At 50.9% G+C, this 17,171-nt stretch overlaps 1 protein-coding gene across 1 annotated transcript in view; it reads right to left on the minus strand.

Annotated features, from left to right (window-relative positions):
• The window catches only part of MAP4K2 (mitogen-activated protein kinase kinase kinase kinase 2), a 35,827-nt gene extending 22,471 nt beyond the window's left edge, over positions 1–13,356 (minus strand). The window contains exons 1-9 of the mRNA XM_035098275.2: positions 13,189–13,356; positions 8,423–8,480; positions 7,473–7,563; positions 6,754–6,818; positions 4,673–4,728; positions 2,784–2,831; positions 2,548–2,590; positions 1,410–1,482; positions 860–991 (exon numbers count right to left, since the gene is read on the minus strand). Coding sequence (XP_034954166.2) covers positions 860–991; positions 1,410–1,482; positions 2,548–2,590; positions 2,784–2,831; positions 4,673–4,728; positions 6,754–6,818; positions 7,473–7,563; positions 8,423–8,480; positions 13,189–13,287 — 665 coding nt within the window. The 5' untranslated portion in view covers positions 13,288–13,356. The remainder of the gene's footprint in view (positions 1–859; positions 992–1,409; positions 1,483–2,547; positions 2,591–2,783; positions 2,832–4,672; positions 4,729–6,753; positions 6,819–7,472; positions 7,564–8,422; positions 8,481–13,188) is intronic.
• Between the last annotated feature and the right edge of the window lie 3,815 nt (positions 13,357–17,171).

The following is a 17,171-nucleotide window of genomic DNA, read 5'->3' on the forward strand; positions in this document are numbered from 1 at the left end:
ACAAAGCCCTGAGCAACTTGGGGCCAGGATACCGTAAGGACCACCTGACCCCCTGCATCCCAGCTCCATCACTGAGATCATCCAGAGGTGCACTGCTAGCCAGAGCCTCAGCCGGTCCTCACTGGGAGAAGGGCTTTTAGTGCTGCGTTATGGAATGATCTTCGAGCAGAGATGCGGTGGGCACCCTCTCGCTTTTGACTTCCGGGAGTCTCCTGAATACCTTTTCCTGAATACCTCTGCAGCTCATGGGCTAGCCATTTTAAATATCCTTTTGCGATTGTAACGGTGATCTCTATTTCATTGTACAGTTGCACCTCGGATGTTTAACGCCTTGCGAGTCGAACGTTTTGGTTCCCGGGCGCCGCAAACCTGGAAGTGAGTGTTCCGGTTTGCGAACATTCTTTGGAACCTGAATGTCTGACACGGGTTCCAAAGCTTCTGATTGGCTGCAGGAGCTTCCTGTAGCCAATCGGAAGCCGCACCTTGGTTTTCAACCATTTTGGAAGTCGAATGGACTTCCGGAACGGATTCCGTTCAACGTCCAAGGTACAACTGTATATATATTCACAGGAACACAATACTGTACAGTCGGAAGGGTCCTCCAAGGGTCATTTAGTCCAACCCTGTGGCATGCAAGGATAACAGCTAAATAATCCCTGACAGGTGGCCATCCAACCTCTGTTTAAAAACCTCCAGGGAAGGTGAGTCCACCACTTTCCAAGGGAGTCCGTTCCACTGTTGAAAGGCTCTTATTGTTGTGCGCTACCCTGATATTTTATGATAGGGCCATATAGAATGATTTCAGTAAATACAAGCAACATTTACACACATTCAACTGAGGCTTAACTTTTGAGCTCACCTCATGGGGTGCAGGTCGAAGAGGGGCGGCTGCAGCTCCGCCAGCTCAATGGCCGTGATGCCGAGGGCCCAGATATCGCACAGGTGGTTGTAGCCTCCTTTCTTCTCCACCGCAGCCACCTCTGGCGCCATCCTGGGAGGACGAGAAGGGGCAGAGCTGAGCCAAACAGCCACTCTGGGAAAAGGTGGCCTGCATGGACCTGAAGCTGTGGCTCTCCAGGAAGAGAAGGGCCCGTCTTCCCCATCGCCTGCTGCGGCCTGGTCCTCCCTGCAACTGCCGACCTGTGAGGAGAGCTCTGCCCACTGAGCAACACCTCCCCTCCGTCAGCCAAGGCTACGAAGGTGCTTCACATACACCAACCCTGCAGGGGTGGTCAGAACCACCATCCCATCCTGCAGGCCGAAGGACCGAGGCAGAGAGTGTTCAAGGCCACTGGGTACGTTTGTGGCTGAATTGAGGTTCAAACTAGGGGCTTCATGGCCCCCACAGCTCACCCTCCAGACAGAGAGGGGGCAGAGGAAGGAACAGAGTGCCCCCCCACCAACATTACCAATAGGGGGTCCCAATGAAGGAGTTCCGCTTCGCCACAGACGCCGTCAGCTCTGCAGAGACCCCAAAATCCGCTGTGGGAAGGAAGGAGGTGGTTTGAGAGAGGAGAAGGGCAAACGTTCCTTGCTCAGGTGGTGGGCCAGAGCAATCCAGGCTCCACAGGAGGAGGGTTGTGGGCCAGGCCCTACAACCCTCCCCCAATAAAACCCTTCAAATATCCCTAGGCCCACACCTCTCAACCCACCCAGAATATTTTCATTTACAGTGGTACCTCTACTTACGAATTTAATGCTTTCCAAACGCACATTTGTAAGTCGAAAAAAATTGTAAGTCGAATCTCATAGGAATGCATTGGGAGAAAAAAATTCGTAAGTCGAAGCAACCCTATCTAAAAATTCGTAAGTAGAAAAAATCCTATCTAAACCGCATCCAAGATGGCGGACGGAGCTCCGTTCGTAAGTAGAAACATTCGTAAGTAGAGTTATTCGTAAGTAGAGGTACCACTCACTGTATTGATTTATGGCCTACATGCAGCCTACGTTCTCCAGGTATCTCACAAAAACCAAACAAATAAAATACAATATTAAGAAATGCCAAACTGGGGGGGGGGGGTTTGAAGCTGGCATGCAACTCCCCAGCTCTGCTCCTGAGCCACCGCCACACCCCTAGAAAAGACGGCGAGATACAACCAGAGTCCCTGTTTTAAATAAATACAGTATCGTACTTTTCCGTATATAAGACTAAGTTTTCTTACTTTAAAATAAGGTTAAAGATCTGGGGGCATCTTATACACAGATAGTGCATATGCCCATTTTCTAAATTTGGGCTCCCTAAAAGTAGGGGGCGTCTTATACATGGGAGGGGGCGTCTTATACACCGAAAAATAAGGTAAATCGATCTCATCCCTGTGCAAAGCCAGAGGGATGTGAACAGGTAGACCAAAGCCGCCCCTGCAGTCCCCAATCTGGAGGTCCCCACTAAGTTCAGCAACCTGGGACACCCCCAGTCAAGGCTATGGATGGTCTAGGGAAGGGGGAGGGAAACCCGCAGATGAAGATATTTAGAGGAAGATTTTGGGAGTGGCAGCTGGAAGTAGGAAAGGCTTGCCACAAGAAAGCAAGACGAGAAGAGGAACTGACCGAGTTTCACGTCTCCGTTGGCTGTAAGCAGGATGTTGGCCCCCTGGAAAAAAAGGGGAGAGAAATGCAGCTATTGTTGCCCAAGCAGAATGGGGTGGGGGGTGGGGAGAGAGTCTGCTCCCCTCCCTTCCCACCCACCCCTTGCCTTCCTCCTCCGAGGCTGACGAAAGCAACCTCAAAGGGCGACTGAGCCCAGGAAATCCAGGATTTCCCTGGATTCTGCAGGGAAATCATACCTTTATGTCCCTGTGCATCTTCCCTTTGGTGTGTAGGTGGTGAAGGCCCTGAAAAGAGGCAGCAAACAGAAGCATCAAGCCAGGCCTGGCTGTGCTGCAGACGAAGCAGGATCTAAGTGTTGTTGTTAGCCAAGGCACAAGTTGCGAGCACAGACTTACACTGGGTGGGGAGACGGTACCCCGCCTACTGGAGGAAGCTGGGTTCTCACGTTAGGAGAGAAGGAGTGGGGGGGGACTTATCTCTATCCACCTTCACACCATTCAGCGGAGGATTTAGGGCGGTATGGGTAGTTCCCCTGCACAGGGTGCTGAGCCCAGGGGCGCCAAATTGAGAAGATCTCTCCCTAATGGAGGAGTTCCATTTGGGGGTACCAAAGTCCACCCCTGCACCGTGCCAGACCCTGCAAGTGTCCCTTTTTCCCAGGGACAGTCCCAGATTTACAGAAGCACTCCCTTGCTTTCTGATTTGATCCCTGAATATCCCACTTTTCCTTAGGATGCCCTTATTTTCACCGGGAGAAATGTTGGAGGGTATGGAGTCCCTGAGCCAAGGAGATAAGTAATGATGCAAGCTTTAGAGGAAATCTGAAGGCAGCCCTGTATAGGGAAGGTTTTTTAAATGTTTTGTTATGTTTATATATATATATGTGTGTGTGTGTGTGTGTGTGTGTGTGTGTGTGTGTGTGTGTGTGTTGGAAACTGCCCAAAATGGCTGGGGCAACCCAGTCAGATGGGTGGGGTATAAATAATAAAATTCATATCATTACGGTATAGGACCTCCCTATTTTCATCGGATTAGTGTTGGCGGGTACACGCGTAATTTGGTAAATCTCAGTTGTGTGTTTTGCACCAATCTTCTTTCTTCCAAACTAAAAACTCCCCAGACATTGCAGCCTTTCGTTGCAGAGATTCAGTCCAGACCCAGACACACACACACACACACACACACACACACACACACAAACAGCTAGTGACCTACATTCCACTCCCTGCCTTTGTAACAGTTTCTCTCAGCTGCAGGAAGGCAGGAAAAGAACAGAGCAGCCAACGGGAAAATGGGACTTCCTCTCAAAGGTGTGGAGCGTCCGTCTGTATCAGGGTCCCCAAACTAAGGCCCGGGGGCCGGATGCGGCCCAATCACCTTCTAAATCCGGCCCGCGGACGGTCCGGGAATCAGCATGTTTTTACATGAGCAGAATGTGTCCTTTTATTTAAAATACACCTCTGGGTTATTTGTGGGGCATAGGAATTCGTTCATATTTTTTTCAAAATATAGTCTGGCCCCCCACAATGTCTGAGGGACAGTGGACCGGCCCCCTCCGGAAAAAGTTTGCTGACCCCTGGCTTATGCCCCAGAGTCACAGAGCAGGAGGGAAATGAGGTGAGAAGCCATGGGGCTTGGTTTGGATAAAGAGCAGTGGAAAGCCTTTGAGGGGGGTCCTTCCTAGAAAGCGTCTTCCTAATCCTGGATTACCAAAAATCCAGTTGTGGTGTACACAGTGAAGAAATGGGGGACACACACACACAAATACTCCGTACATGCTCACGGGACCTCTTACACCATGCGTGTTTCTTATGCTGCAGATCCAAACCTAGCACCGCATTCCAATTAAGCTCTGAAGGAGCCTCTCTTGACAACCCTACATTTTTGCAACCACACCTGAGCTGGGAGGGGAGACGGAATAACCAGGCAGAGGCTGACTCCTGCCCCAGGTGCAGACACGGGGCACCCTGACACTTCACACACACACACACACACACACACGCACACACCTGCGCACTCTGGCTTTTGTTGGCACTGGATAAAAAGAAATCAGGCTGCCCACACCCACCTGGCACGGGCCTGAACAGGGTTTGTGCTGCGAGCTCAGCCCCACCCACCCACTCACCTGGAGGGTCTCCCGGCAGACGTAGGCAATCTGCTTCTCCGAGAGGGGACCAGTGGCTGGAGGCGAGAAGCAGAAAAGGTGAGTCAGTTGCATCTCGTGCCGCCTGCCACCCCAACGCTAATAAAAGCAGGTTTTTGCCTATGTAGACTTGGCAATTGGGTTTCCCTGAGCAAAACTCTGCAGGCGGGCTTTGCTTATTAAGGTGAAATTTAAAGCTAGGAGAGAGAATTGTGTCTGGGAATGAGGGAAATGGCTGAATGAGGGGGGGGGGTGCAGGGGTGCTCCTCAACACACAGCCCTGCTTAGGAGAGATGGGCTTCTGGCCTTGCCTGCTTGGGCTTCTGCCTCTGCAACATGTGGCTTGGCTTCCTTTCATGAGCCACCTCAGGTGACGGCCCTGCAGAGCTCACCACTCTCTTGCCTTCAGGACCTGGGAGGGGTCTGGTTAGTGGTTGGGCCCCAGAGTGCATGGGGGTGGGGGTGGCGTCTTCGGTTTAAACTCTTGCAGGATGAAAGGTAAGAATGCCAGCTGCCAAACCCCACGAAATAAACAGTCCACAGTGCTCTCCTCCGAGAGGGGAGGAAGCAGGTACTATTGTGTGTGTCTGTTCGTCTATTCCCCCCCACCACGTTAATTGTTTTCCTAGGCCCCACTTCCTCTCAGAATCTCCCCAGGCCAAACCTCCCTGGAAGGCCTGGCAGAGCCGTTGTGCTTCTTTCCACACTTCATGCCATCTCTGAAAAATTCTGCTGGACATGGAGACGGGAGGCTGAGCAGAGGCTCCTCTCTCACCTTGTAAGTAAACCAACTGCAGGGAGCCAAAAGGGGAAGTAAAACCCACCAGAAGCAAAGTACCGATTACGACAGACCGGCGGCAGGATGGGTTCCTATTTTGTCAAGGGGTGTGTGTGTGTTCTCTCCTCATGTCTACGGCGACAACAAAGGCAGGCAGAATAGAAAGCAGGGGTGAAGGGGAGCAGAGACTGGTTTCCGAGGGACAAACTGGAACCTAATGCAGACAACAACACCTCCAGGAGTTCTCCTTCTGGACCTCATGGCAAGGGGGCTGATTTTTATCAGGGGGAGAGGAGCAGGGGAGGAAAGAGTTAAACCTCCCCATGCACTCTGGTGAAGACACAGGGTCTTGGGGGGGGGAGCAAGGAAAATGAAAGAAGGGAAGTGCAGAGGGACACCCTGGCCTCTGGTCGACTTGGGTCCTCATGCCCAGCCAGAGAGTTGTGCAAAAACGATGGGCTGGAACCAACGTCAGCTCTGCTCAGAGTAGATCTGTTGGAATGAATGACCAACTTGGGTCCGTCCGTTTCAACATGTCTGCTCTGAGTAGAACTGTGCTGGATGCAACCCATTTTTCCCAGCAGTGAAGCTCCAGGAATACACCCACACTGTGAGCACAATATTGTCCACACCAGGCGCAGGGAGCCTTTTTCAACCTGAGGGCCACATTCCCTCCTAAGCAGCCTTCCAGGGGCCATATGCACACACTCCCCTGCCTCCAAAGCCACCCAGGAAGGTGCAGAGGGGCAGGGGGGGCAAGGCCGGGGAGGGGCGCCATTCGGGAGAGGGAGCGGTTGATGTACAGCCCACAGATTGGCAGTTTCTCCATTCCTGGGGCTACAGACTGGCTGAGCCCGAGCTGATTTGCCAGCCCTCCCTGGAGATGCTGCTGGGGATTTATCCTGGGGCATTTTGCGAGCAAAGCTGGTGCTCAGTAACTGAGCAAGGAGCCTTCTCTTAGACCCTGGGGTTGGTGCTCAACTCTCTCTCTTTCAAAGAACACAATAAAAGTTGGGGGAGCGGGAGAATCCAAAGGGAAGGGCATGGAAAGACAAAGGGTGTGGAAAAGAAAGATAGAGAAAGACAAAATGCCCGGTCCATGTGCCTCGCCAGTGTCCTTCCTTCCTTCAGTCCATCTCCCATTCTGCAAGGCAATGCAAGTCTGGGAGGGGCCAGATATCAGCGGCAAGAACATCTGCTCTGCATGCAGAAGGTCCCAAGTTTAAGCCTTGCTGGCATCTCCAGTTCAGAGGAGGACCATGGAGCAAAGCAGGTAGAAACTCACTGTGGTAGATCTCCTGAAGGGATCCCCCTCCACAGTATTCCATACAGATCCAGAGGCGCTCATTCCTAAAGGGAGAAGAAAGAAGCTTGTGGGAATGGCCCTTCCCCAGCTCCCAAAGCAGCCCCTCTTTCTCCCACCTGCCACCCTTTGAAGGGGCAGCCCAAAGGAATATCTTGCCCTGAGGCAACAAGCAAACTGATCTCCTGAAGGGCTCCCCAGGAATATCCCACTTAGATCCCATAAACATCCATTCCCAAGACACACACAAAAAGGAAACGTCACCACAGAGCCAGCTAATTCTATCCATGAGGCCTTAAATATTTCTCTTTGGGCAAGGAATTCTGGATGAGTTCAGTTTCTACACTCTGAGGGCACAAGATGCCTCCTTCTGCTTAATTTCATCGGCACAGGGTGGGGGGGAATCACAGGGATGAGACACAGCAACGCGTGGCAGGGCCAGGTAGTATCCTATCAAATACGTGGTTGATTTTTCTGCCTCTGACAGCCCTAGATAGGAAAATAAAGCCCTCCACCGGTGCATTCTCCATTTGGAGAGACGGCGAGTCCATCCCACCAAGTCTGAATACCAGGGACCAAGTGTCAAGCATCAAACCTGCCACCCCACAATTCTGACTACGCTTTTGCAACCATATCGCTTCACCCCAACCGCCCTGCCCTCCTGGCTCCACTCCTTTTCCCAAAGGGTCCGAGCCTCTCACCTGAGGTAGCTGCCAAAATAGGCCACCACGTTGGGGTGGCGGCAATCCCGGAGCGTGGTGATCTCCTGCTGGATGGATCCGATGTCGTCCCCTGAGGAGAGGAAGCAGGACAAACCGTTTCCTTTGCTCCAAAAAGGCCTCTCTGTCACTACCGCCCTTTGTCCGACAGTTTCAAATACCAAAGTGTTCTAAAAATCCACATGGAGTGCGGGACACACCTGGGGAGCTGGCTACCAGTACCTCTGTTTCCAGACATTACAGGTAGGTAACGTCCGATTTAAAAATAAATGAATAAAAGCATGTTAAGGTGTAATTGTAACACTTGTTTAAAAAAAATAGCAGGTATATTAAATGTCTCTTTTAATAAGCAACCTGCTGTTACACAATTAGACGTACGGCTGGATGTTTTTAATGGTTCTTGTACTTGCTTTACCTGGTGGGTGGAGTTGTTTTAAATTGTTTTTAAATGTTATATGTTAATTTGGATATTGTACCTGTATTTGTATTTGTGGGCTGGGGTAAAACATTAACAGGTATCTTGACAGACGGGAGACATGCCACACACCCCAAATTTCTGTTGTAGACCACCTCTTCCTGTGACACCTGTATGATGTTTTTGGGTGGTCCTTGGTTAAGGGGCTGGGCAATTTCTAAAGTCTTCAAAGGTTATCGCACACCTTTGTTTTGGGGCGTCACCTCCTAACAAAACGGGGAGGGACTTCTGTTGCAACAGGAAAATTGCATCCTGCCTCCATCCATTCTTCTGTGTCAATAATGGACTCAGGGGACACAGAGACTCCTGACAGAGTGGCGCTTAAAAGCCAACCCCAATTTTTTCTATAAGTCCTGCGCACTGCCTCTGACCCAGCACATTTCCCAAACCATCCAACTAGTTCTGAAAGAGGACTTGTGAAGTCCACCTTGTTGAAGAAGCAAGCACCCCAGCTTACCTGGATCAAGCTTCACTATCTTAATGGCCGCCAGTTCCCCAGTCTCCGTGTCACGGGCCTGCAGGGGGCAAGGAGGGGGGATAATCAGTCAAAAAGCACCATTTGCCAAGGAGGGTCTGAACCTGCCTTTGCCCACAGCCTCAGGCAATTCCTGAGCCACCCTCCAACTGCTGCACTAGTTAGTGGCCTGACACGCAAGCATGTCACAACTAGCGCACCTCCTGGTGTGAACAAGCGGGACACCCCACCCTGCAAACAGCTTTGTTCTTCCACGCAGAATTCACAGGAAATCCTCAAACCCCCCGCCCACCCCAGTTTTCCAAATTCCCATTGTCACGGTCATGACGCCAAATAGTGAGGGCGGGTTGGAGATCTGCGTGCGTAAAACAATAATAAAATATAATAGTGTGTTCCAAGAAGGATCACCATTGAAAACAGCACCCCAAAACAATTCCCCAGCCACACTCCATAATTAACTAGAACTATAAACCTTTTAAGGATACGTTTGCTGGTGGAAGCGAAACAAAGTAGGCCGGGATGGAAGGTCCCATCTCTTGTTTCTGCCACTCGGAATGATCTTTCGATTTGCAGAAGATATAACCAGTCCGTATATTTTTACAAGGTTCCTTTAATAGTTACAATATCAGCTTTTTAAGCCCCTGCTAGAATAATTACAGAATTCTATTGAGACCCCTAGCAAGGCCCAGCTGGTTCCTGACCATGTGCAGAGTGCATATGTCTTGGCACTGAATAACCACAGCCATTTAAGGAGTCAAGGGCTGGAGGTCAAAGGGCAAGAAGAGCATGCCCACCAGAGCCTTCTTTTTCAGAAGGAGCTCAGTCCTTTTAATCATCCTGCCTGGCAGTGAGGCAACTTCCTGCCATCCTGGCCGAGCTGGGCTCCCCTAGCAGAAAGGGAGTGGCGCACGTCAAAAAAATCCTCGTGACAAGCCAGGGAGGAAAGAGACAGGGTGACCCCCTCTCTCTTGGACAAAGGCGGCTTCCTCCTCACAAAACAGGTGGCAAAAAAAAAAGCCACCAGCCATTGGGAAGAGAGGCGGGAAGCCATGCTTCTAAAGGGACCCTCGTGATCTTAAAAGGCTCCTTGGGATTTCCACATCCTCTGCCTAGTCTGTTTAGTTTTGAAACAAAGCTACCACTGAGAGAGAAGCCAGCCTGGTCTTGACAGAGAGAGGTGAGACAAGGCAGGGGACATTGCTGGGGTGTAACTTGGCATCCTCTGCCAGAGGTGGCTGGGCTAGCCAGCCTTGCCCTCGTGAACCACTGAGGCCGCATCTGAACTCAGCCCCGGAACACAAAGACGAAGAGTCGCGGCATCCTCTGTGCATGCGCAGAGTGCCTTCGCCACCAAGGATCACCGCAACTGGGGCCACTTTTATGAAGAGGCAGGCACCCTAGAAGGAGTTACTTCTCCCTCTCCTAATCTGCCCACTCCAACCCTTCTTTCCATCTCTCCAGGACATCATTTAGAGGACCCTTGTTGCACTGGAGTTGTGGGTGGGGCTCAGGAATCCCCACCAGGGCTCCTAGCTTGTTCCCACAACCCACCTCCGAGCTGTAAACAGAGCCGAGAAGTCCTGGCTCCCAGCTGGAACCTATTCTGGCCTCAAGAATCTCAGGAAATGCCATGCTGGGGTCAGATTCTGAACAACGTGCCTGACTCCAGGGCGCAAGGCAGGCTGCTGGATCAAGACAAGGCTTGAATTTGGTAGGAGGGGCAGTGTAGCAGGAGGGCTGCTTCTCTCCAGGCTCCTGCAGGCCTACAGGAATGGAAGGACACCCCACCGCCCACCCACAGCAGCTTCTGAGGAAGGCTACCAGAAATACCAAACCTTGGACAATGGCTCAGGCCCATTCAGGGTCGGGCATCCCCCTCCCTTGCAGCCCAAGGTAACTGAGTTTGAGGTAGGATGACAGCCAGTGTGGCACCGTCTTAGATTCCTGCATTGCAGGGGGTTGGACTAGATGACCCTTGGGTCCCTCTTCCAACACTACGATAGTATGGTTCCTAAAGGTCCTGGTTCAAGTCCCCACTCAGCCGTGATGCTCACTATCTTTCATCCTGACCTACCTTACAAGGCGGCCGTGGAAATTAAAAGAAGGGAGCAGGGGAATCCTGTATACTGTCCTGGCTGGAGCTCCCTAGAGCAATACCTCAAGTATTGCCTCTCTCCACGTGAACCTACCCGGACCCTGAGATCATCCTCTGAGGCCCTTTTCATGTGCCTCCAATGCCCTTTTAAAATGGAAGAGGGGATTATTGGGCTGTCTTGGTTCTTATTTTTATTATGTATTCTATCTTTTTTATATTGTAATTTCATGTTGTGAACCTCCCCGAGATCTACGGGTATAGGGCGGTATGCAAATTTAATAACGATGATAATAATAATAGGCACATCAATACATATCAAAGGGGGGAAAGCATTTCTGCAGAGTTTAGAATGTGGTAACCCACAGCTGTCTGGTCCCACAAACCCTTTTCTACAGCTGCCACCTGGTCAATCTGACTTGTTTGCCATGGAAGGGTGAGTAGGTGAGCAAATGACACTGCCACTCAGCAAGGGGTTGAGCTAGATGACCTCTGTGGCTCCCTCACCACCTCCATTAAGGGAGCACAACATTATTCAATGGGATGTCTGGACAAGAAGGGCATCATGTGGGGAGAGGGGAGAAGGCAGCCCTCACCCAACTGGCACCCCACCAGATGTTTTGGAGTTATACCCCCACCAGCCCCAGCAAGCAGGGATGGGAGTTGTAGTCCAAAACAGCTGGAGACCACCAGGTCAGTCAGGACCTGCTTGTCCCAAATACCTCTGTGAGGAGCTTGAAGGAGGCATCCCAACGTCCTGATAATTTTTGTTAATACTACTGATAATCATCCCACTCACTATTTTGCAAATGCACAGAAGGCAGCTCATGTAAAATCAGCATGACACACAAAAAGGCAAACTAACGGCCAACTTTACAACAAGATAAACAACAGCTAAAACAACCAGCCATTAAAAACAGCAGCCGACTCATCACCAAAGAATATTTTTGTTATGACTGCTAGGGCTGCCAAAACAGGGGCAAGTCATGCCCCCTAGATGTTTTATGGACTACAACTCCCTTCAGCCTGCATGCCCAACAATCTTGGGTGATGGGAGTCCAACAACCCTTGAGGGCCCCACAGGAGCTCAGAAGTGAAGCCCACCGTCCTCCTTGCAGTGGCTGTCAGCCGATTTCTGCACAACAAGAGAAGCTGGCCAGATTACTCCAGTGTCCAAGAACCTCTTCCACGATGCTATGCAAAGAAACTGTACACAATCTGATTTTTATATATACCGCTCTCTCAAATAACTAATAGGAATTATACAGGAAAGTATGAGAGCTAAAGGGTTTGAGGACTAGCAACCTGCAGAAGCTTATCGGCAAGGTTTCTTCCCATGAGCAGTCCAGTTTTAAGCAGGCCTCTCAAGTCTCCTCTGGATTGCTGGACATGCGAACGCCCCGATGCCACCATTGAAGGCAGCAAATCTCTGCCAGCTGCAACACAGCCACCAACCTGAAGGCGTAACATTTCCCCTAGACCAACTTGGGTGCCCTCCCAACGGCAAAGCAATTTATACTGCAACACAAAACTGAATTATTATAACCATTGTATAAATGGGAGGAGTACAGAGTCCAAAGAGATGCTTACAGTCAGATGATATGCAGGGAGTAAAAGCCTAGGTGCTGGATCAGACCCTCAAACCCAGCACCCCAACTCCCTCTGGGAAGTGGGACAAGCAAGCCATCTCCTGCCAGGGCAGCACCAATCCTGAGCAGCAGCCAGCGCCAGGCACGTGCCTCTGCCATCAGCACTGATTAGGCCAAGTCCCTTCCTTTTAAAGCTCACAGAAGTGGCGATAGGGGGAAATCCCATCGCTCAATTATGTGCAGCGGAAGAAATATTCTACTACTAGGTCGAAGGAGGCGCCCAGCTCCCGCTCTCCTGGCTGAAGGGTGCTGTGCAAGAGACGCAGGGGGACAGGCACCCAGCCTGGATGGGCCTCACTCAGCAAGAGCCACCAAAAATCCCAGGACAGAAAAAGGCTTGCTGTCCTCTGACTTGGGGGGCGACTGGGTAGATCCGGCATCTAGAAGGGGACTGTGTCTCCAGCGTGCGACAGCATCCTTGGAAGGTAGACTCACTTTCTACTCCAAGAGCGTCCAGCTTGATCTCTCTGTCTTGCGGGTGCCAGTCTCCCAGCCAGCCAATAGCAGCCCGCTTGGTCCTCTGGGACCCCAAGGCCATCAGCTGGGTGGCAGTCCGGTCAGGCCAGCGTCCCGCGACGGCCAAAGGGGTTGAGGATGGTGGTGGGGATGCAGCAGGAGCTCCAAAGGGGGGGGGGGGCGTCCCGCCTCGCTGACATCCTACCCTACAGGCTTCCGACCCACGAAGCTGACATGAACACCGGACACCACCACCACCCCCCAAGTCAACCCCGCACGCCGAGTCTCCCCCTAAAAGGGCTCCCCGCTCTCGGGGGTTTGGAGGGGGACACCCAAATAGGAACCCAGGCGTCCGGGTCCCGCGGCCCCCACCCGGGCCAGAAGTCCCTGACGCTGGGGGTGGAGTCTCCCCCTCAGGGAGAGGAGGAGGACGACCCAGGCGTCCCGGTGCCTCCCCTCCCCCCGGGGGCCCCACACCCCTGCGCGCTTTCTCCCTCCCAAGGAACCCAGGCATCCGGTTCCCCCCCTCCCCCTTCCCCCGACTGGCGCACCTTGTAGACATCGCCGTAGGTGCCGGAGCCGATGCGCTGGACCAGCTCGTAGCGACGGCGCGGGTCCTGCAAGGAGACGTCGCGCAAGGCGCCGCTCATCCTCCCGCCCTCCCTGCCCGCCCGCCGGAGCCCGAGCCAGGGCCGGCGCCGAACAGCAGCAGCAACAGCAGCAGCGGGAGCAGGAGCTGCCCGGGCGGCAGCGGAGGAGGAGGAGGAGAAGGCGCCGCCTTCGGGGCGGGACGGAGAAGCGGCCTCTGGGGAGGGCAGGAAGGAGGTGCCGCCCGCTTCCCCCACGACGACGTTTCCCAGAGTCGTGGCAAGGGGGCGCCCTCGCTCCCGGCCTCGGGCACCTCTGGGCATGTGCAGAGCGCCACCGGGAGGTCTTGCTCCTCAGCAAAACAAAAAAAATAAAATAAAACTGTAGACCTCTCTTCGCCAACAGGGTGCTGCTGGTGGGAGTCCGAAACCTCTGAAGGGCGCCAGGTTGGCAATGTCTATAGTGCTCTATAAATACACGCGCGCGCGCACATCGACCTTCTGGGCCTCAGCTCAGCCTCTCCGGCTGCAGGCACCTGTTTAAGGAACTCTTGCCCAGCTGATCATATGAATTACCGCATGACTGCTTAATCAATCCATCAGGGAAATTATCATTCATTTTCATATGAATTAAGATAGTTTTGACAGGAAAAACGAAGCAAGCATAATTTTATAAACCTCTTTCATGTTACTGCCTTTTCTCTAAACCAAAAGGTGTCAAATGCAGCAACCTTTCGTCATAGGGCAGTTGCTGCACCCCTTTGAGCGTTTGGGTTCTGAACATTTTCCAACACTACAATTTCCTTTTTTGAAGTGAGGCGACCGTGCGAAGTATTTCAAACGCAGCTGAACCATAGATTTGTATAAGGGCATTATGATCCCCAGAATTTTATTTTCAATTCCTTTCCTAATGATCCCTTGCATGGAATCTGCCTTTCTCACGGCCACCGCACTCAAGGCTGGCATCTTCATAAAGCTATCTATCTATCACAACCCCAAGGTCTCGCCCCTTGTTCTGTTCTCCTGCATTGTAACAAGAACATTGAATTCCCCCACGGTGCTGAGGACTAGAGCTCAGTGATATATCAATATATCATCCAAAACCCATTTGAAGTCCATATTGTGATATCAGTTTCATAATTTTTGACCTGGCTATATATCACAAATCATGGTGTGTGTGTGCTATGCAAAAATCACAATGTGGGGGAAAACATGAAGCCTGTCAATGCCTCGGCACATCACTGTTCTTATTTCAGACAACGTGATCTACGGGACCGCCTCTCCTGGTATGCCCTGTGGAGGACCTTAAGGTCCACAAATAACAATTTATTGGAGATCCCAAACCATAAGGTGGCTATATTGGTCTCAACTAGGGCCAGGGCCTTTTCAGTACTGGCCCCAACTTGGTAGAACGCTCTCCCACAGGAGACCAGGGCCCTGCGGGATTTGACATCTTTCCGCAGGGCCTGCAAGACGGAGCTGTTCCGCCTGGCCTTTGGGCTGGACTTAGTCTGACCACTATGTTTTGTCCTCCCTTATGGTTTTGATTTGGGCCATTTTAAAATGAGGCTGCATTTTTTAAAAAATTAAATCTAAATTGTATTTTAATCCGCATTTTAATCAATTGTTTTTCTTTCTTTTACGTTTTATTGTAATTTTATTGATGTCAGCCGCCCTGAGCCTGGTTCTCACTGGGGAGGGTGGAGTATAAATAAGTTGTTTATTATTATTATTATTATTATTATTATTATTATTATATCTGAAGGCAGCCCTGTTTAGGGAGGCTTTTAATGTTTAATCGATTATTTTATTTTTCTGTTGGAAACTGCCCAGCCAGATGGGTATAAATAATAAATTATTATTATTATTATTATTATTATTAAGCAATATTTAGCTGGTGATATATCACAATGTTGAAAACCAGATATCGCCCAGCCCTACTCAGGGCAAACACATAGTGGGAGGATTCAGGGGTCGCTCTACCAAGTCCAGCTGTCCAGGCTTCATGCTTCTCTATGCACTGGACCAGGCATCCCCAAACTTCGTCCCTCCAGATGTTTGGGACTACAATTCCCATCATTCCTGACCAATGGTCCTGTTAGCTAGGGATCATGGGAGTTGTAGGCCAAAACATATGGAGGGCCACAGTTTGGGGATGCCTGCACTGGACCATTCTTTTTTTAAAAAATGGGGGTGTTCAGAGGCCTGGTGCCAGCTCCTGGCATGGGGAGCTATGCAAAGGCGTTTATGGCACTCCCTGCCCAGCCTGCAGGCTCTTTCCACCAGAAACAGTGACAGATGGACTCCTCCTCAGGGTCTGCTCTGTAAGGTGAGGCTGCCAGCCCACAGGCTCAGATCTCTTCGTGGTGCATGTGGGAAGAAGCATCCTCTTCCAAGCAAGCACTTTCCATCTGCAGCTCTTCTGACAAACTGGGAACTCAGCCTGTTCTGGGCAGGATTGCCCCCCACATCAAAGATCAGGATGACAGCATGGGTTTGCAACTAGATCCACCTGCATGGGTGGCTGATGGCTAAGTGATCCCCATATGCCTTGCATTTCACCAGCTTGGGCTGACGTGCCCGCCCTGGACTTTCTTACGGAAGCACACACAAGAAGCCAGAGCAGGGACAGAGTTTGGTCTTTGAAATTTCAATGGCACCCTGTGCAAGGCCAAAATTCAGCGCGCACACCCTCTGCCTCTCACCTTCCGTTCTGTGGTAGTTGCAACATCCTGCGGCACCCCCTTTGGCTCAGCCTCCATTGTGGGGACACTGGTCACACTGCTGTAAATCTGCCTCTGGCTAGAGTTATTTATGCTCTGGTTAAATCACTGAGCCTAGGGCTTGCTGATCAGAAGGTCGGCGGTTCGAATCCCTGTGACAGGGTGAGCTCCCGTTGCTCGGTCCCAGCTCCTGCCCACCTAGCAGTTCGAAAGCACGTCAAAGTGCAAGTAGATAAATAGGAACCACTACAGTGGGAAGGTAAACGGCGTTTCCATGTGATGCTCTGGTTCGCCAGAAGCGGCTTTGTCATGCTGGCCACATGACCTGGAAGCTATACGCCGGCTCCCTCGGCCAATAATGCGAGATGAGCGCGCAACCCCAGAGTCGGTCACGACTGGACCTAATGGTCAGGGGTCCCTTTACCTTTTAATGTGAAAATAATAAATGGGAGGGAGGGCAAATTTTGATCTCAAGGCACCATATTACCAAAGTGCACCCATGTTAACTGGGATTATTTGGCCAATTATAAATTGGAGGATGGTTTTGTTCAGACGAGGCTTGCATTTAGCTTTGCTTTGATGCCAAGAGGCAGAAAATGCCCCAGCAATGACCTGCTGTATTGCAGTCTTCATACAGCATTGGGCATAGAAAACTGGATATGTTGGGTTTCTGCCTGTCTGGTTTAAAATTGGCTATGGGCGGGAAGTGGCTACTGTGGTGCAGTACCACGAAATAGTCAGAAGATGGCAGTGTCAGGTAAGACAGAGTTGAGGAGCAGGCGAGATAGAGCCATTTCTTTTTTAAAAACAAAAACCAGTACTGTATATGACAATTTTGTATGAAAATAGCATTCAAAGCTGTGTAGAGACGTAAAAAACAAAACATCAACAAGTTTGGCAGGGGGCTGGACTGGATGGCCCTTATGGTCTCTTCCAACTCTATGATTCTATGAAAAGCAGCAGGAACAATAACAATTCAATTATCAGAAAAATGAAGTTCAGGGGCAAAACACAATTTAATAATTTAAAAAATAAATACTGGTGATACCGATACACTGTCCTTTCAACTAACTATCCAATATCAAGTGTGCACTTGCGATAACTTACCGCTACCTGCGAGAGATGGAACAGCTACATGCAAAAGAGAGATAAAAACTTACAAAACTTGTCTTAGCTGTACGACAGTAAAGAATAACCACCTTGACATGGGCCAATAAAAAAAAA

This window comes from Zootoca vivipara, chromosome 17 (genome assembly GCF_963506605.1).
Source record: "Zootoca vivipara chromosome 17, rZooViv1.1, whole genome shotgun sequence".
In the NCBI taxonomy this organism is placed as follows: Eukaryota; Metazoa; Chordata; class Lepidosauria; order Squamata; family Lacertidae; genus Zootoca; species Zootoca vivipara.